Source organism: Bos indicus x Bos taurus, chromosome 2, assembly GCF_003369695.1.
Source record: "Bos indicus x Bos taurus breed Angus x Brahman F1 hybrid chromosome 2, Bos_hybrid_MaternalHap_v2.0, whole genome shotgun sequence".
Taxonomy (NCBI): Eukaryota; Metazoa; Chordata; class Mammalia; order Artiodactyla; family Bovidae; genus Bos; species Bos indicus x Bos taurus.
This window is the reverse complement of record NC_040077.1, coordinates 25,455,600-25,475,073: the sequence shown is the minus strand read 5'-3', so window position 1 is coordinate 25,475,073 and position 19,474 is coordinate 25,455,600. Positions and strand designations below refer to the sequence as shown.

Genomic DNA, 19,474 nt, shown 5'->3' with positions numbered 1-19,474 from the left:
ACTGTAAGATTGAGAGAGGGCGACAGTATTTTCTTTAGTATCAAGGGCAACGCGGTTATTTCAAACCTCACAACGAGAACCCTCTTACTAAATCGGACTGTATCTTCCCAGGCGGAAGGGCAGAATCTTCCGTCTCCCTTATGGAATTTTCAGTGCTTTGTAAGATTTTCAGCATTCCCACTGTGTAATGGTGAAAGGCAATAAGACATTCAGAGAAGAATCAGGATTCCGGTGGACTAGCAAGGTCGAAGAAGTGTCCATAAATAACCCCTGCCTGCAGCATCGCAACAACAAAATCACTGTGAAAACGAGGAAAGAAATCACTGGTTACACTGTGTCACCCAGACACAATGATCAACTCAGTTTTGCCCTAAAGAAAAAGAAACTGGGGTGGAGGAAAGAGGACACCATAAATTAGAGAGGAGGGTGCCTGAGGGTTGGCTTGAAAAGGCGGGAGAAAAACAGCCACGCCAGCCCCTCCAGGTGTTGACCCTGGGGCGCAAGGAAAGACCCGGCCAGCACAGGGCCTCTCGGTCTCTGGCCGCCTGGCGCCATCTGGTGGAAATTTTTCCGTGAACGCCTTATACCGCGAGGGGCTTTCGGAACGCGGCAGTTTGTTCAATCCGTCTAAATACTGCAAAAAGAGAATCCTTAAACAGCGTGAGACGAAGGGAGAGTGGAGGGGTGCGGGCCTGGGCAGAGATGGCCGGTCCGCTTCCCCCAGCCCAGCCCCGGGCCACCTCTATGCTCGGGTTCCCCTTGTGTGTGGAGCGGCGCTCGTGCGTGTTATTAACCTTCAGATGTGATCAATCAGGAGGACTCCTTTCCCCATCACCAAGGGAACAGAAGCTAGGGGGGAGCGTATAGTGGGTTGGAAATCGGACCCTTTTCTCTACGGAGGCACTCGGTAGTGTGCGCCGGTGGAGTACTTGGGGAAGCTCCGAGCAGGATGAGAAAACTGAAGTGAAAAAGAGATGGAGTCCTCTACGGGTCTGCGAGTTCTCTTCTCATCTCTGCGTCCTTTGCTTTTACAACGAACCTGGCTCAGTAGAGAGCCAGCAAGGACATGACCCAGGGAGAGGTTTCCGCTCTTGGAGGCATCAGAAAGCTGGGGGAGCCGCGGGGCAAGTAACAGACGCAAAGCTACAGCTCCTGTCTTCTCGAGGATATGGTAATGGGGGAGAGGAAAGGGAGGGAGAAGCACTCAGCGAGGCAGAATTCTTCACAGAATTTCTCTTTTCCTTCTCCTTACCCGACCCTCTGCCTAGCTCAAAAAACAGAGCGTGTTGAGTACGTTCTGGATTACTCATAGGGCTTTTTCTTTTCTTTTTTTCCGGGTGCAAACCCGTGATCTGGGTTTATAATCGCCCTATAAAGCTCCAGAGGCGGTCAGGCACCTGCAAGGAGCCCCGCCGCTCTGCCCACGAGCTGCCCCCGCGAGCAGCGGCCTCGTGATTCCCCTGCTGAGCCGGTCCCCGCCTCCCCACTCCGCCTCCGCCTCCCCCAAAGCCAAGCAGCCGTCTCTTCGGATCGCTCTCCTCTCTTCCAGGAGCTCGCGTGCGGGACGGTGCTAGCAAAAGAGAGGCTGCATCTGGAGGTGACGCCGGGCAGATTACGCCTGAGGCAGAGCCGGGCCGAGCCGGGCAGATCGCTGGGCGCTACGCAGAAGAGCGGCAGGAGCGCGCGGCTTGCTGTCTCCCAGCCTAGGTGGGTAAGCGCGCAACCGCCGGGACCTTCCCAGTGCCCAGTTGTGATTGTTCAGCTGGGTCCTGTTCAGCCGCGGTTTCATGGCCAACCCCCACCCCCAGAGTCTGTCGTCTATACCCTCCTGAACCGAGAGCTTCCCGCCCGCCCCAGTCTTAGCTCCCGGTTCCTGCGCGATGCAGAGACCTCAGCCTTCACAATCATCCTATCCCCATCAGCGAGATTCATGCCCCGAGGACGCACAGAGGCTGAGGCTCACGCAGGAGTGGAGAGAGAGCGATTTTCTCCTCCGCTTCCCGGCTGCGAGCACCGGTCTCACCAACGGGCTCCTGGCCAGCAGCAGCCGAAGGCGCGACTCAGAGCGGTAACCTGTTACTTCCCCAGAAACCGCTGTCTCCCAGCTGCCTACGTTGCTGTGCGAGTGCGCGCGCGGGGCTAGGTGTGGGGGTCCTATGGAGAGTGTGGAGGCGGTGGCCTGCGGGCGCTACTCTGCAGGCTCTTGTATCTACCCAGCTTTGCCCGCACTCTCTCTGTTCCCTGGCCTTCGGAAGCCATCGCACCAATGCTGAGCGCGGAGAAGGGACGCCGCGCACCTATCCTCATCTGCCGCCTCCCGCCCGCTGGGCACAAGTTGGTTTCCCCGGTGATATTCCCCTTTCTTGCCTCCCTCACCCTCCCCAGGTCTGTACAGCGAGAAATCCGGGGTGGAGGGGAAATACAGAAACAAGAATGGAGCCCGGTTCTTGGCTTCGAAATGGCTTAAAGCGGGTGGGGCAAGAGGGAGACGAGCGAGGTTCCGACTCGCTGCTTTCTGGCTGTCTGGAGTACAAGGTGACTGTATATCTTCCCCAGCCAAATCCGAGGGAGACCGTGAAAAGACAAACCCCTTTTTCTCCTCTCACCTTGTCTCACCAAAGTCCCCGTTCCCTGGAGCAGTTAGCCTCCTTCTTTTTAGGGAATTAGCCAGACACAACAACGGGAACCAGACACCGAACCAGACGTGCCCGCCCTGTGCGCCCTCCTCCTGCTCACCAGCCCCCCCACCCGCCCCGCGCCCCTCCCGCCTGCCCGCCAGCCGGCTGCTGAGACCCAATAGGGCTTGTCACGGCTGGGCTGGAAAATCGCGCACTGAGTCTCCCTAGCCCTCCTAGCCCAGCCGCCCGAACCCGCGCGACCTGCACTGGCCTTGGGTTCCCCTAGTCTCAGCGCTGCGCTCCAGGTCGCGCCACCGCGCCGCCAGACTGGAGAGGAGCCCGGGGCTACGTTGCGAGCGCCCGAATCCCAGAGCTCGCGTGCACGTCTCCTCCTCCCCCAGTCCCCAACCTGGCGCTCCCCCAACCCAGCCCGCCAGCTGCCCTTCCTTTCGCCTCTCCCTAGCCCAGACTTAAGCGGGAGCGTCCGCGCCCCCGCCCGCTCAATCGCCTCTCGCGCTCCTGGACCCCGGAAGCCCTCCCCATACAGCTCTCGAATCTCTTTGCAGCCTTTTCTAGTGCCCGACCGGCCGAGGACCCCGGACAGCAGAGGCCTCGGGACGACCGAGCTGATGGCGTCTTCGACCCCTTCTTCGTCCGCAACCTCCTCGAACGCGGGAGCGGACCCCAATACTACCAACCTGCGCCCCACAAGTAGGTCCTGCTCTAGTTTCCTATCAAATGATGGGGGCGCTGGACCTGAGGAGTCTGCGCTGGCGTAAAGGGAAGGGGGAGCGCGGAGATGATGGAGGCTAGAAAGAAATGGGGCCCTGACCCAGGTCTCAACCAGAGGTCGTTCGACTGCCAGGGATGCTAGGTGATTCCAGGGCGCTAAGAGAGTGGGAACCACACAGGGTCGGAGCGGCGGCGATCTTTCGCTACGGGTGAAGGACGCGCGGTGAGTGTTGTGTTGTGTTGTGTTGTGTGTGGTTTCTTTGCTAGGTGAGACGACCGGGGTCGGTGCACGGGGAGATGTGAGGAGCTGGGAGACTCAGCGGGAATAGAGTTTTCTATCTCCAGATTTCGTTGAGCCGAGATCTGACCCCTCCCCCTCCGTCTTTCCCCCTGGAAGTCTATAATCAGCGGAAATTTCGACGTTAATTGCAGCTTTTAGAAAACTCGGGGTCCCTAATTGCTCCAAATTTGCGTCGAGCTATTGACGAGTGAGGGAGAAGCCAGTGGCGAAAAAGGAGCATAAAACGTTCTGAGATTAAGCCTCTACATTTTAGACAATTAATTACATTTCAAAGACCAAAAAAAAAAAAAGTGGGCCACATTCTGAGTGGCAAGAAGTGGGGAACAAGGAGGAGCCCAGAAGGTTTGCCAGGGAAGAAGGACAGAGCAGCCCTCTCTTTTTTCCGGGCCAGGAGACCTGTCAGCAGTGGACACCTCCCAAAGAGTGAAAGGGGGAACGAGATAAAAGGTGGTGGGAAGATTTATGTTTCCCCATCCCTAGCTCGGCGTGGCTCTTCAACCCATTTGTAGAATCTGGGCATAATTCGGATTGATTTCCTACCTCTTTGTAGAGGTGGGAAGATGGAGAAATTGTTTTCCGTTTTCCACTTTAGATTGAAATGGTCTCCCTCCAAATCTATCAGCTCCAGAGAGTAAGGGCCCCAAAATTTTTGTATAAAAAGGGGGCTTAAGGGTGGTACTGTGATTGGAAAGAGGGCTCATTGCTTCGCTTTTATGGCACTTTCTATAAGCTTGAGAAAACATCAATTGTTCTCAACAAGGAAGGTTGGCAGGGGGCGGAGGAGGGAGTGGTCAGGTAAGCCCTTTATCCTACCCATAGGTGCTGCCCTTGGCTTCTTGGCAGAAGACCTCCTCTTAAATTTTTAGACTGCTTTCCAGTTCCCTTTGCAGCTCCGATGCCCCACCCCCAGGGAAGCTACAATTACCCACACAATAAAGAGAGACTCAAGAGAGCCGCCAGCCTTGGTGGCTCATGAGCTGCACACTGGCCACCAGAGCTGCTCGGAGGCCTGAGTGCCTTTGTCTGTTGCTGAGGCACAGATGGATTTCTTTTCCAGTTCTCTCCACATTTCCCGCCCCTTTTCTGCTGCCTTGGCAAGGGTGGGTATCCATAGTGTTCATCCACCCTCGAGTCCTGCACCCCCATCACGCCCCTACTTCCCAGAGGCAGCCCCCAGTGGAGCCCATGTGCCCAAACCTAGGTCCAGACCCAGTAGAGGCACTGACCTGAATTCATTTGTGGCCTGGAGGTCGCGCCCGGAATTCGCCAAGGCAGAGGGAAGATCCTGAAACACAGGTTCTGAGAAGCACCTGTCTTGTTTCCCGCCCCAACAGCCCAGCTGCGGTGAGCATCCCAGGCTGCACTCACTCACCTGGCTCTCTACCCACTCTTGCCTGCCCAGCTGGCTCCGCTTCTCTGCCCCTCCAAGGTCTCCTGGGAAGTGGCTTTGCTTAATTCACACAATTTTACACAACCTCTTACTGCAGCGACCCCGCCTCTTTGCCCTAGACCACTCAGTCTTCCCTACATCAAAGGGGCTCTCTCACTTCCTCTTCCCATCTCACTCCCTTTCTTTCACTGTAATCCCCAACTCTAAAAGGCAGTGCAATGGGTCTGAACTCCAAGCCATAGCTGAGTGACCTTGGAAAACTCTCCTCACCTCTCTGAGCCTCACTGTTATTATTTGTGAAAATGAGTCTTAGATTAACACTCCTCTTGCTTTATAAGATTATGAGGATTAGGTGGGATGAAAGCAGTTTACAGTGAAAGCACTGCACCGGGTGGAAATAGCACTTTACCTTAAAGGTGCTGTTACTGGGGTTTAGCTTTCGCACTGATTTACTGTCTGTTGCAGGAACTCCATCTGTGACACGCTGTCTCTCTGACACGCTGTCTCTCTGACGTTGGGCTAGTTCCTCTCCCCGCTGAGGCTCTGTTGTGCCTCGGGTTTAATGGATGTCATTCTCCTTATCGCAGCCAACATTCGTGCGGGGCTGAAGGCACCGGCCAGGATGGGGTGGGGGATGGGAGGGACTGGAGACGCCTTGCTATGAGGAATCTGAGAATTTCTCGCTAGGCCCACCACACCAGGTCGCACGCGGGCTCCTCAGGCACCCCTGCACTCCTAGATGGAAGTTGAATCCTGAAGGCAGGCTAGACACTGAGGAGTCTGAGAATACGGCAGCTCCTGAGTCCCCGATTTAGACCTCGAGAAAAAGTGTCTGATTCCCTTTACTTCTAGAGATGCCGGAGGGAAGGGTTAATGAGGGGCAGGTTAGGAAGAGGGGGCAGGGATGAAGACCCCAGGCGCACTATTGTCTTACTGACTCCCCAGTCCCACTGAAGAGCAGCCAAGCGAGCCCGATCATCTAGTCAAATACTATTTTTCACCCAATTAATTCCTGAACTCTTCCGCGACCCCATTTCATGCCAGTTTATTTTAAGCTGCCACTCGGCTGGAGACCCGCCAAGAAATTATGAGACGCGTTGGTCCCAGATGTCTCTTGTGTTCCCTTTCCTGGCTGCTGTGGTCGCCCTTCGGGCAGAGACCAAGGGACAGGGCCTGCGGGTGGGTGCTGGCCAACTGAGGAGCCAGCCCTGTCCCACTCCGCGACCCCTCGGCGGCCACCCGACTTGAATGGCTGGGGTCGCTTGGAGGCCCAGCAGAGCGCGGGGCGCGCGGCCTCTCAGAGACACTGTTCCCTATCTGAAGTAGAATCGGAAAGGGACTGTGGTGGGTTCTCTGAGGGCACGAGTCTCCCTGTCAGCCCAAAGGTCAGACTCAGCTCGTTGGGGAAAGAGCTATTTAATGAGGCGCACTGGCAAAGACTTGCCCCCACCCTCCCCAGAACACCTTTGCCTTCGAGCGGGTCCCAGACTGTCCGAGCCTCACTGAACGCACGTCTCTTGCTTTCTAGCGTATGACACCTGGTGCGGCGTGGCCCATGGATGCACCAGAAAACTGGGGCTGAAGATCTGCGGTGAGTGAAAGGGCCCGCTGGGCCCCAAAGGGCTTCGAGGCGAGCTGGCTTGGCGGGTTTGGGAGAGTGGGATGTAAGCGGAAGGGAATCCTGGCTTCTGAATGTTTTCGGAAGTGTCTACAGCCCCGACGCCAGGCGGAGACGCTCCTCTGCGGCTCTTGACCTTCATCTGCCCTCTTCTGACCTGTTCCCAAGGGATCTTTTCCGATAGGGTCCAGGGGTCGGGGCTCCCCTGGCTGGGGACGAGCACAGCGCCCCAGCACTACAGCCTCGCTCGCTCTTCGTGCCCCGCGCTGGGGCAGTTCTGACCGGAGCGCTCGGCCTGTGTGTCGCGAAGGTGGAGTAAAAAGGTCTGGCTTTCCTGGAGAGCAGGCTTAAGACGAGATACATGGCTAAGACGGTGGCTAACGCGTCGTACCTGTTCCGCCTCCACCATTGCGGGTTGAAAGTGGGCTTCTCGGCTGGACATTTTTGCCCCGAGATGTCAAAACGGATTCAGCTTGCGTTCTTTGAGGCCTTGGAGACCAAAAGAAAGGATTGCCAGCAGCCCTAGGTGGCCTGCCTGGAGGAAGTGCGGGCAGTGCAAGCTAGAGGTTTTGCGGAGCTTGCCCTTGAAGGGAGAGGGAAGGGAAAGGGGGCCAAGGGGGCGTGGGGCCGCAAGAGGGAAAGAGGGGGTGTCGGGCACGATTCGTCAGAAAGGAAGGAACAATAGATCTGGGAGCTGGAGGGGAGGAAAGAACAGCTCTCCAGAGACGTGAGGATCCGAAATGAAAACGCCCAATGGGGTGTGCTTTTTTTTTTTTTAAGGAAAAAAAGATTTGTTCGAAGGGACACAGCTGAGTGGCTCCGGCTGAACAATGAGGACTTGCTTTCCTTGCTACATTTCACCGTCTAAAATCTCTAGGCTTATCGGGCCCAGAAAATACGGACGTCCCCGGGCAGGGGCTGGAGAGGCGGGGGAAGATTAACGAGGGGCTTATTCAAAGGCAGTCGCTCAGCTGCTGCGCTCGGGAGATAGCAGCGGCGCAGGCGTGGGCGCGTGCGCCCACCCAGCCCCGCGAGCAAGCCGGCGAGCCCGTGGCCTCTGGGACAGATCTTCCTGGGGCCCTGCATCCTGGGGCCCCAGGGCGGCGGCAGTTGGTGGCCTGAGCAAGAAGACTTATTTAGCAGTTTCTGGGAGAAACCCACTTTCCCCTGCCTGACCGCGCGGCGCCCTCCCTGCGATTCTGGGGCTTCGTCCCCTTGATCCTAGGAGCAGCAATTACGGCGAGGAAGGGTTGCTCAACTCCAGGACCTAGGCGTTCTGCGGGAAAAGCCCAGCCTTGGCTTTGGCCCTCTCCCCTGCACGCGAGTCCTGGGGCCGCGTCCCCGCACGGGGGCACCAGGCGGCGGCCGAGCTTTGTTCTATAAATAACCCCCTCCCCCCGCCGCCATTCCCGACTTAATAGCCCGTTTCGCGCCAGGTCCCTTCGGCGGCCGCGGCGCTTGGCTTCGTCAGCCGTCATTGTCATGCAGCTGGGCAAGCAGAACTGAGCGGGCCCTGGGCGCCCGCCACGGTCGAGGGCGGGGTGCGGGCGGCTGGGGCCGAGAGCTGCTTTCCCCGCGATGCAAGCTTTGCCTGGAGGGCGGCCCTCGTCCATCCTGGTCCTAGCTTCCTGGCCTCGGTCCCGGGCGGTGCCCCCTGTTGCCCCGACTACAGCCCTTCGGAGTCTGGGAGAAAAAAAAATCTAAACGCCGCTTCGGGAGACACACCCGAAGTGCCCCGAAAGGGTAGAGGGGCAGGAGCATCCCTGGATCCGGGATTAGGTGTCCCGGAACTGGGGTCCGCGAACTGGGAAGTAGAGGCTTGCATTAACTTCCTCGGAAGAGGAGCTCTGGCGGAATTTGGGGGCTAGCATCCTCTGGGAGTTTCTTCTGTTTTTACCCTCCTCCCCAACACTAATTTCAAGAAAGTTGCAACCCCTGTAACAGGAGAGGGCTGGCAGTTTGCCCACGGGAAACTGGCTTCTGCTAGTATGCAAGCTTTGGGGGCCACAGGCTAGAAGGCTTTACAATAAGTTGGATTCTGAAAGGCAACACCGAGAGGATTTGTTTTTCCGTACTTTGAGCCAGCTTGGGCTTTCCATTTTAGTCTAGCTCCCGGAGGCAAAGTGCAGTCTTTGGTTTTGACCTGAATCCACAGCCGGTCCCCTCCTCCTCACACAGATACCCACCCCGCTTTCATCCCAGGCCTTTGTGGGCTTGTAAGGTGCCCTCTTGGCCTGACACTATCCAGGTTGGTTTGACCTTTCACCTTAAGATGGTTGAGGGGACTAATGGTCATTTTGTCATTTCCAAATCCATTGCCCTGGGTAACCCCTATTAAACGTTTCAGTGCCTTGCCAAGATTCAACCTCTTTCACTCTCCTATCCCCATCCCCAACCAGAAAAACAAAGCTGCTAGGAAGGCCCTTGGTCTCACTGGTGGGACCCTTAGTTCTGGAGGCAGAATCACCTGGGAGAGCAGTCAGCCAGGAGAAACCCCAGGACTTGCCAAGAGGTGGAAAGCAGGGTGGTTGTAGGTACGATGGTGTGACCTAAATAGAAGGAGATACAGGGAGCCCTGAGTTCTGTTACTGTGCTCTGCTGACTTACTGGTGAGTCCTTGGGGCTCAACCACTTCTTTATGCAGAGCTCCCAAACTGGCTCCCAGTTACAGCCCCTGAGCTGTTTCATTTAGCCCCGTGCAGTGTGTTTACGTGTGTGTCTTATTTTGTGTCAGTCACCAGCTTTTAAACATAGATTTCGAATTCTCTATGCTTATGTTTCTTGAAACTAAAAAAAAAGTGTTTGAGGTGGGGGAGAGATCTGGCAGGGTACTCATATCCCAGAAAAGTCAGGAAAAGAACCCCGTTCTCTGATTTACTGCTGCTAAGTCACTTCAGTCGTGTCCGACTCTGTGTGACCCCATAGACGGCAGCCCACCAGGCTCCCCCGTCCCTGGGATTCTCCAGGCAAGAACACTGGAGTGGGTTGCCATTCCCTTCTCCAATGCATGGAAGTGAAAAGTGAAAGTGAAGTCGCTCAGTCATGTCCTACTCTTAGCGACCCCATGGACTGCAGCCTACCAGGCTCCTCCATCCATGGGATTTTCCAGGCAGGAGTACTGGAGTGGGGTGCCATTGCCTTCTCTGACCCCTTCCTCTAGGGAGATGCAATTCCATGCTATAGCTTGATGGGTGACAGCATGGGCTTGGGCTTCAGGCCTCACTTGCTCCCTTGGCCAGGTAAGCCTTATGCCAGGCTCAGTTCAAAGCCCCACTTGGAAACAACCAGCTTGAACCCAGTGCTTTCTAATTCCTCACACTTCCCCCAACTCATGGGGCTGATTAGGCCTTTGAGTGTGGGGTCGGCTGTGAGGAACCAGCAGCAGAGCCCAGAGAGGCCCCACTGAGGCAAGTGGAAGAGAGCCGAAGCTGCGGTCAGCTTTGATCAGGTTGTAGCACCTCTTTGCCTCCTAAGACTGTTAAGTGACCAGTTGTTCACAGGCTTAAAGTGAGTGAAAATCGTTCAGTTGTGTCTGACTCTTTGTAACCCTGTAGACTATACAGTCCATGGAATTCTCCAGGCCACAATACTGGAGTGGGTATTCCCTTCTCCAGGGATCTTCCCAACCCAGGGATCAAACCCAGGTCTCCTGCATTGCAGGCAGATTCTTTACCTACAGTCTGAGCCACCAGGGAAACCAGGTCCTTATAGCTGAGATATAGAGCAAAAGGGAGTACAGTCTGCATCAGTCTCAGGGGCCTCTGCTTCTAAGACCACTTGCTAGCCAGGGAGGTTGTCAAAGCACTAACCTCAGTGTCCTTGAGGACATTGTCCACCACCTCATCATCCTTGGAGAAGCATACAGTTCCTTCCAGAACCTCTCAGAGCCCAGAGAGGCTGGGGCTATTGACCTTTTTTTGAGGCTCCCAATACTTTAGAAAACATATACCTTCCCAAAGAAGTGTTATTGTGCAAATCATATCCATTAAATGTTTACATTAGCAAATTAATGGCTTTTATCATGGATTATAATGTAGTATTGGCTCAGATGGTAAAGAATCCGCCTGCAATGCAGGAGACCTGGGTTCAGTCCGTGAGTTGGGAGGATCCCCTGGAGAAGGGAATGTCTACCCACTTCAGTATTCTGGCCTGGAGCATTGCATGGACAGAGGAGCCTGGCAGGCTACAATCCATGGGGTCACAAAGAGCCGGACACGACTGAGTGACTTTCACCTTCATAATGTAGTATAAGTTGTGCTATGCATGAGATAATTACAAGATGTATAGAACACACTAGTTCCTAGTGCACTCCAGGAAGTGTGGTTCAGGAATGGGATGCAGGTTTAAAGTTGCGTTGTAATTGTCATCTTCCATTCCTATTAGGACACCTCTGGGAATGCCTGTGTCAAGAAATCCTTGGGAGATAATCCCCAAAGCCCAAATGCAGGTCCTGGTCCTTTCCCAGAGGAAAGGAGATGCTCAGGGGTTTCAAGGCAGAGACTTTTCCAGGGAGTGAGTCAGAGCCAACCAGAAGTCAGAGACCTGGAGAGCGGGAGTTCAGCAAGACGGGACCTCATCTCCATTAGGGCACCTGGACATGGTCTTTTCAGCCTGAGAGATTCCACAGCTGCCAGTTCTGGGCGTAGGGGAGCAGTCTTACCCAGGAGCCAGGTGATCCTGCACCCCTCTGGTAAGTGAATGAGGGCTTCTCGTTTAGGACTCTAAGGGTTCGAAGGAGGAACTCAAAGTAGGAGAAGAGGTGAGGGAGAAGATGCAACCCCTATCTTCATATCTAAGTGTGGAGCTCTATTATAGGGTATCCCCAGCCTTCTGATGTCCTTTGGAGCTTTAGTGATACTTTTAAAAAGTGCTGGGAACAGTTGAAGTCCTGGTACCTCTGCCTTTCTAGTCTTCCCTCCAAAAATAGACCCTGCTCCTGCATGTGGGAGGATTCTAATCACCCCCGCCTTCCCCCTGCATTCCTCCTTCCTCCACCCCTCACCACTGAATTGCAGTCCTGGGGAAGTAAAGCTGAATTTCCCAGAATAACTTGCCTCTCTTCCAACCTCTTGGGACTTTCCTCCAAGCTTGCCTTGTGACATTTGTGGCTCCCCAAGGATCTTGGAATCTACAAATACAGCTTTGGGGTCACCAAGAAACTTAGAACTTTCTTCCTCTTTTCAGGGTGTTGTATTTCTGACTAAGATTGAGACTGAGTTGAAGGAGATGAGGGAAGGAACAGAAGCAGGGATGGGTGGAGGTACTGAGGGAGGAAATAGTGCTCTTGGCTGGCAGAGTCTCCAGCCCTTTCAGTTCAGCCTGCTTCTGGGTTTGCCGCTGCTAATGTTTGCACTGCTCTCCTCAAACAGGAGAGACTTCCATCCCTTCTGAGAGGCAGAGGGGAGGGCTTTGACTCCCCCCTGGACTCAGAGTTCATCTCCATGGAGTTCTTCTCAATGTATTACATTGTTGGTCACCAGCTGCCAAACTGTAAGCTCCTGGAGAAGAGGGGATCTCTCTCATTTATCTTTATTTGTCCACCATCCTAAATGCTTAGCTTAAGTCCTTTTCCACAATAGGTGCTCAATACGTATTTATAGAATTAAATGTCACCAGACATAAAATTTTAGGCTTTCTTGTCTCTTTATCCAATACCTTTATTTAAGAGGGGAGGGAACAGGGAAAGCTGTACTTCAGGTTTGGGTCAAAAAATTAAACTTATATTCAATCCTGGTAGCATTTACCTGGTGTACCCAAGGAAAGCACCTTCCCCAGTGCTCAGTGCTGGTCCTCACCTCCTCCTCCCTCTGGCTGCACAGCCCGTAAACCCAGTACTGGCAGCATCCTCTCTGTTTGCATCCCTTCCCTTAAAACCCCATCCTGGGGCTGGTTACTGGAGTGGAAGCTGTCCAATTGACTTAATTCTGCATTCACTGTCATGTTCAGAGAGGAGAATGGGCTTCACTTACTGTTTTTCTCTCTTGCATGACTGGGTCTGTACCACTGATGACACTTGACACTGCCCCCTCCCCGCCTGAAGGCGAGCAGTGCCAGGGCCCTTACACTGAAAACACAGACACGTGGCTTCTTCTCAGGGGATGCGAGGATCCTGCTTGGAGAGTCAACCTGGGCCGGCAGCTAATCCTGTGAGGCTGGGAGTTCGCTGCCCTTCCTCTGACCCAGCTTCTTGTGCTACAGGCTTCTTGCAGAGGACCAACAGCCTGGAAGAGAAGAGCAGGCTTGTGAGCGCCTTCAAGGAGAGGCAGTCCTCCAAGAACCTGCTTTCCTGTGAAAACAGTGACAAGGATGGCCGCTTCCGCCGCACAGAGACAGACTTCTCCAACCTGTTCGCCCGAGGTACTCCCCACCCCCACCCCAGCCCCAGCGCTAGCCAGTAGGCTCCTTATTGGAGTTTCTTTACTTTCTCCTGAAATTTTGCTGATCTTACCAAAAGAAGTTATTATTCCCTCTGAAGCATCATGAAACTGCTTTCCCAACATCTGATTAGAATATTCTCCCTCCTTCCATACTGTCCAGGTCGCCATCCTTTGAAAGCTGGATGAGGATAATCAGTAAAACAATCAACTCTAAAGATACTTGCAGGGACAAATGTAGATTCATAGAATCTGAAAATCCAGAACAAGCTTACATATAAGAAAATCCAGTGATTCTCTTAATAGCGTTTATGCTGCAAGAGTAGTGGCCACTACAACAACAAAATCGCCCTGTGGAGAGCTGTGTAACTGGGCCTCATGACCAAATTGCTGTCCTAAAGCTCGTTTTTCTTTTGAAGATCTTTCAGTCACTATTGCTGCCCCTACAACAGTCTCAGCAGGTGCTTTCCCAGTCTTTCTCGATGAGCTCAAAGGTAAACCCATCACCACACCCTTCCATGAGCTCCCCACAAGCCGTGGAGGCCAAACCGGAAGAGTAAACAAGACTCACAAAATATGAGGGGGGTAATCTGAAGAATAGACAAAGCCAGTCTGTTCTTGAGCTGTGACTGACAACTTCAGCTTTTCTCCGTGGCTGCCTTGCCTGTATGACTCTGCCTAACAAAAATTGGAACACAGAATCATGTCCTGGCATCCCAAAGGCCGAGCTGCAAAAGATAAGGTCAAGAGACAGGCAGGAGTTCCCTCTCCCACCCTCCTAAGCTTCATCTTCCAGTTCTAGTTTTCAGTCTAAGGACATAAAGAACCACCGTCTTCAGGGAGTCCTCAGCCTCTACCCACAGAAGCCTCACCTTCCATCAGCAATAGATCAAGCACATCATAATAACACCAAACCAAAAGCCCAGTGTCTGAGCCAGATGTACAGAGACATACCTGGTTCTAGGGCAGCAAGACAGAAGCCCTGTACATCACACGCCTGACAGGTGCCCAAATGAATAACAGTGGTATTGAGCAGTGGTAGGCTGCTGATGGCTTCTCAAAGCTCTCTATTTATGAGCATATTAACTGTCAGAAAGTCTGTGAACTCCCAGGGAGTATAAGCAACACTTCTGTGTATGCGATTATGTACATTTTTCTGCAAAGACGGTACAACAGATAATGCACATATGTATCCTGGAAGGAAATTAGGCCTATATAAAGATACCATGGATATTAGGGATTTCTAAGCTGAGGGAATCCAGATAGGAGTCAGGTGATAACCACTCATTGACTTTTCCCCCTCAGATCTGCTTCCGGCTAAGAACGGGGAGGAGCAAACTGTGCAATTCCTGTTGGAGGTGGTGGACATACTCCTCAACTATGTCCGGAAGACGTTCGATCGCTCCACCAAAGTGCTGGACTTCCACCACCCCCACCAGCTGCTGGAAGGCATGGAGGGCTTCAACTTGGAACTCTCTGACCACCCCGAGTCCCTGGAGCAGATCCTGGTTGACTGCAGAGACACCCTGAAATATGGGGTCCGCACAGGTAATGTTGGGGGCCAAGTGGACCTGCAGAAGCACCTTTGCCCTGCGGCAGACCTTTGCCAGTGGTCAGGATGTCAAAGTCATGTTGAAAGAGAAACATAGACCCTGGTGAAGGAAGCAGCAAAGTACTCCCTGACCACAGAACCTCCAGAGGCACCAGCAGTTGGGGGAAGGCCCAACCCTGGCCTTATTATTATTTATTGTTGTAAAAGCCCATCTTTATTTATTGTCGTAAAAATAGACTTAAAGGATACAGATACATGGTGCTGTGTCAAGTTCTATATAGAGTTTCATTGTTGATTTTAGGTTCTTCACAACCTAAAGAGAGCAGAATGGTCCATCCCTCACTTCTTTTCTCTCTTCCATTTTCATCCCTGCCTCATTTCTGATGAATCTTACGCTTGCCTGTCCCTGAAACTGGGGAGTATTGGGCCCACTTCCTTTTCTTTCTATACTAGTTTCCTATGGCTGCTACAAACTGGGTAACTTAAGACAACAGAAATTTATGTTTTCTCACAGTTCTGAAGGTTCACATTCTGAAGGCTAGAAGTTCAAGATCCAGGTGTCTGCAGGGCCATGCTATCCCTGAAGACTCTTGAGTGGGATCCATCCTTACCTCTTCCAGCATCCAGTTGTTGTGGGAATTCCCTGGCATTCCTTGTCTTGTAGATGCATCACTCAGTCTTTGCTTTCACCTTCACATGACATTTTCCATGTGTGTGTCCAGATTTCTGTCTTCTTTGGATTAGGGGCTTCCCCAATCCAGTGTGGCCCCATCTTAACTTGTTTACATCCACAAAGACCCTATTTCCAAATGGAGTCACAGGAATCAGGGGTTAACACTTGAACGTGTCTTTTACGGGACACAGTTCAACTCACCGCACCTTCTATTTTCCAGGCCCCATGGTCACACACTTAGACACTCTTCTCATTCTGTTCCATCCTGTGGAGTTTAGAGGTTCTGAGGCACCAAATGCTGTCTCCAGTGGGGAGCCCTGGAGGATACCCTCTTTCCTCCTTTCTGTGTTATAGGAGCTCTCTCTACTTGGTAATCCTGGCCAAAGTACCTCAGGTTCAAAGACTTTGAGGATCTCTGTCTGGCTCTTTCTAAGCCTAGGAATCAAGCAGTGGTTTCTTCTTCCTACCGTCTTTCCCCACTGCATCCTGGCTTTCCTGAGCTCTTGGGCAAACAGATGGACAGGAATTGGCAGTCGGTGGCATAGTTGTCACCACAGGGAAGTCCCCGGGGCCATGACTGATAGCATCTTGTTCTCTCTCTCTCTCCCCTTTATTATCTTGCTCACTCTTCCTAGTCATTTGAAGATATGACTGGGGAGGGTGTGATAATAGAGCTGAGTAAGACTACTGGATGTTAAAAACAAGGGTTATAATGAAATAACGAGGCTTGCCAAAGAATTCCCAAACAGCTTTTGAAGTCTGCCAACACCACTGGTTATAAGGGTAGCTTCCTTGAATAACTGCAAAATGGCCAAGACTCAATTATATTACAAAGTCTGCGTTTGATTTTTAAAGAAAAGTGTGTTTGTCAGTTCAGTTATATCTCGCCTTGGTCTGATGGCTAATCTGTTCCTGGATATTGTTTCTCTTTTGTCTGAAGGCATTTGTTAGTCTGTGTCCATCTTTTGTCTTTGCTATGCAACATGATTTGGATATATTGTCAACTGGTGTGATTGCATTTATTTATGATTCAAACCTGTATTAAAATGAAATATTTATTTTCAAGTGAGTATTAAATATATACATATGTACACACACACACTTATTTAAATGGACTTCAACAAAATTAGTTATGTTGTAGGAGATACAGATTTTGTTGGCACTGACATAAGTAGAACAAAATGAACTAGTTTAAGCTATTTAGAGTAATCTACATGAATGTCTGGAATCTGGCCTTGAACTTACACTAAGCTTACTATTTATGCTTCTTTTATTTTCTCTAAAGATCAGTATTATTTTTCAAGGACTCTTGGAGTGCAGGGATTGGTATATTCTGCTATAAGAAGTCCTAGTCCAGATGTTCTGAATGAGTCCTCGTCACATGGAGGGAAGGGCAGACTTTCAAAGAGAAGGACTCAGATCAGGAACATTCCAACATTAGCTCTCTGACAGTTATTTCAGAAGCACAAGCAATTTCCGCTGGAAGCACAGCAGTCAGCACATCTTTCTAACACCAGTTCTCTGTCAGACACCCCTAGGTAATCTATTGCAATGGCTCCTTCATGACAGCCAAACCTGCTGTGTGGGGTTGAGTTTTCCCATGAACACCAAATTGGCCAAAATTTGGCAATAATCCTGAATTTGCCGTTGGCGAGAACAAAGCCTGATAAAGCATGTGGTGGGTTGAAAATGGCTTTTAAGTTATATAATAATGTAAATTATTCTACCAACAAGTCAGTGAATGAATGAGGCTGTGTCTGCCCCTGTTTCACAGAGCAGATGCCAGGTCACCTCAGCAACATATGTAGTTTAACAGTCATCCAACTATATGTGGGCAAAATACACCAGTGCCTGACATCATTTTGGACTGACACAGAGGCCCAGAGAGTGATGGCATGCCTTGGCACCAGCCACAGAGCTGGCATCAGCTCTGCACAGGCACAGGCCCCCTCTGAGGCCTGCAGCCTCTTCTTCTCCATGAGTATACCTTGACTTGGGGATTAAAAGCTTGAGATGTTAAATTAAAAATTGAAATATTTATGGAGAAAAATTTGACCACCACATCCAGATTTGTATTTTTTTTTTTTTTTTTAAAACACAGCAGCAGAGCTCATCTGGAAATCAACAAATAAGATACTGGACAGATTTTTCTTTTTATGACATTGGATTTTTAATTTAAAAGCATTATGCTTTAGAAACATGAGTTTGAGAGCCATCTTCAGTGCTAAATGTTGATAAAGTGTGGGTCAACCTCCCCTTCCTTCAGTATTCTTGGGCAACCCTATTAGGCCATTGGGATGGAGGTCCCATCACTGTGGCATAGTGGAGTGGAACTTTTGAATTGAAGACAGAGTGAAAAATCTGAGTATGCCTTGATACTTGTCTGTTACTCACCTCTTTAGGTCATCCACGATTTTTCAACCAGCTCTCCACAGGATTGGATATCATTGGTTTAGCTGGCGAGTGGCTGACATCAACTGCCAATACCAATATGTAAGTCCCACACATTATTTTCATGTAAGCAACCATGTTGTCTGAATATGGCTTGTTGGGGTAAAAGTCCAATTCCAATGGTTCTATAAAAATTTTTATGACACTTGCCTTCGTCATCTTTTCTCTTAAAATCTTAGGTTTATCACAGTTCTGAATTAATGATGGATGGTTGATAAACTATATTTTAATTGAATAATGCAGTTTAATAAGAACATGGTCATAAGAAGTAATAACTCTAACTTTTAAAGTTTAGTGTGAAACTTCATGTTAAAAGACTTAGCATTTCTTAGTGATATGTTTAAAGAAGTCATGTTTTGGGGTACAATCTTGGTCCATTTTCCCACCCAAGGATATTGCTCCTTATCATTTAAGTCATATTTTCTTCAAAATTAAAGGGGACTGTAAAGCCACAAACCAATTTGATCAGCCTATGCTGAACCAGAAATTCTAAAACAATTCATGTAGTGATAGTCCTTTGAAAGGAATTATATATGCATTTGAAAGGAATTGTATATTGCTTTGAAAGGAATTATATCTTCCTTTCAAAATAATTGATTGTTTTTCTGAATGTGAAATTTTTTTCATATTTATTTAAGTAGGCAAAGCCAAAGTCTTCCAAAGCCTTTGCTTCTAAGTTCTTGTAAATGTATTTGAAACTGATCTAAAGTCCTGGTGGGTATGAGGGGTGTGTGTGCAAGTAATATTTGGGTACTCTTCTGGTAATCACCCTACAGTTTATTCTTACATGCACATGCCCTCTCTGAAGACAAGGACAGATTACTAGTTGATGGAAAGTCATCATAACCTACTGAGTACTGTCTTTTCTTTAACTTTATGATAATGTTTACCACTCTCTGTATATCCAGACAATGGTACTACATTCTATGAAAGTATCCAGAGGGAAATAATATGGTTATTGCAACAATTTTTAAGTGACTTTATAAGAGTTATATGGATTTTAATCACTAGAAATATTTGGAAAATAACTATCTACTTTTTAAGTTTGTGGTAAAGTAGGCTTGAAAATTAAATTTAGCTTAAAGAGTGGTATTATTTAAAAAGATAAATTTCATTTGACATCAAGATAGAATGTAAGTTATTAAAGTTCTAGGTATTCTATTTTTCTTAAATAAACTACTACCAGCCACAAAGCCTGAAAGGGCATTTTAAACTTATATTGATTTGTGTGTGTTCCAAAGCTGTTTAATGATGTGACTCAAAATACTTAACTACATTCAGAAAAATTTCTATTAATTAAGGATTCCTTCTTTGTTTATTCATTTAAAACAATGACAAAATTTAAAAAGCAAATGTGATAACCAAGGCCATTAGTGCTAAAAGGCATAAAAGATTAAATTGATTGAAAAGCAAAATGGTTTTCCTGCTCCCTGCTTGTAAATCAAGTTTAACTTCATGGATTGTCCGTGTTGGATCACTGAGGCTCTGGAGAACTGGGAGGAATTCGGGTCAAAGATACAATCACCTGTATGATCTCCTCAACAAAACCTCCTCTTCCAGTCTTTATAATCTTTGTGGTTTGTGAGATAAAAAAACATATCAGCAAACATAGACATCATAATATATTAATTATAACTTGAAAAAGATGCTAATGCTTAATTGAACATCTCACAGTAAGGAATTATTTTAATTAGAAAGTTTAGCTTTTTAAAAGAAACTTAAGTATTTAGAAAATAAATGAGAAAAATAGAGTAAAAGGTATATA

At 50.0% G+C, this 19,474-nt stretch overlaps 1 protein-coding gene across 3 annotated transcripts in view; it reads left to right on the top strand.

Annotated features, from left to right (window-relative positions):
- Window positions 1-691: 691 nt before the first annotated feature.
- GAD1 (glutamate decarboxylase 1) overlaps window positions 692-19,474 on the top strand; it is a 40,101-nt gene continuing 21,318 nt past the window's right edge. Inside the window, exons 1-7 of one of the 3 annotated variants that reach the window (XM_027557992.1) lie at window positions 692-1,171; window positions 1,550-1,707; window positions 3,185-3,329; window positions 6,570-6,632; window positions 12,858-13,016; window positions 14,339-14,581; window positions 17,661-17,751. In XM_027557992.1, the coding sequence (XP_027413793.1) occupies window positions 3,248-3,329; window positions 6,570-6,632; window positions 12,858-13,016; window positions 14,339-14,581; window positions 17,661-17,751 (638 nt within the window). In that variant the 5' untranslated portion in view covers window positions 692-1,171; window positions 1,550-1,707; window positions 3,185-3,247. Of the gene's footprint in view, window positions 1,172-1,391; window positions 1,708-2,043; window positions 2,069-3,184; window positions 3,330-6,569; window positions 6,633-12,857; window positions 13,017-14,338; window positions 14,582-17,660; window positions 17,752-19,474 lie in introns of those variants that run through there. The other 2 variants (XM_027557987.1, XM_027557977.1) reach the window with 2 other exon arrangements.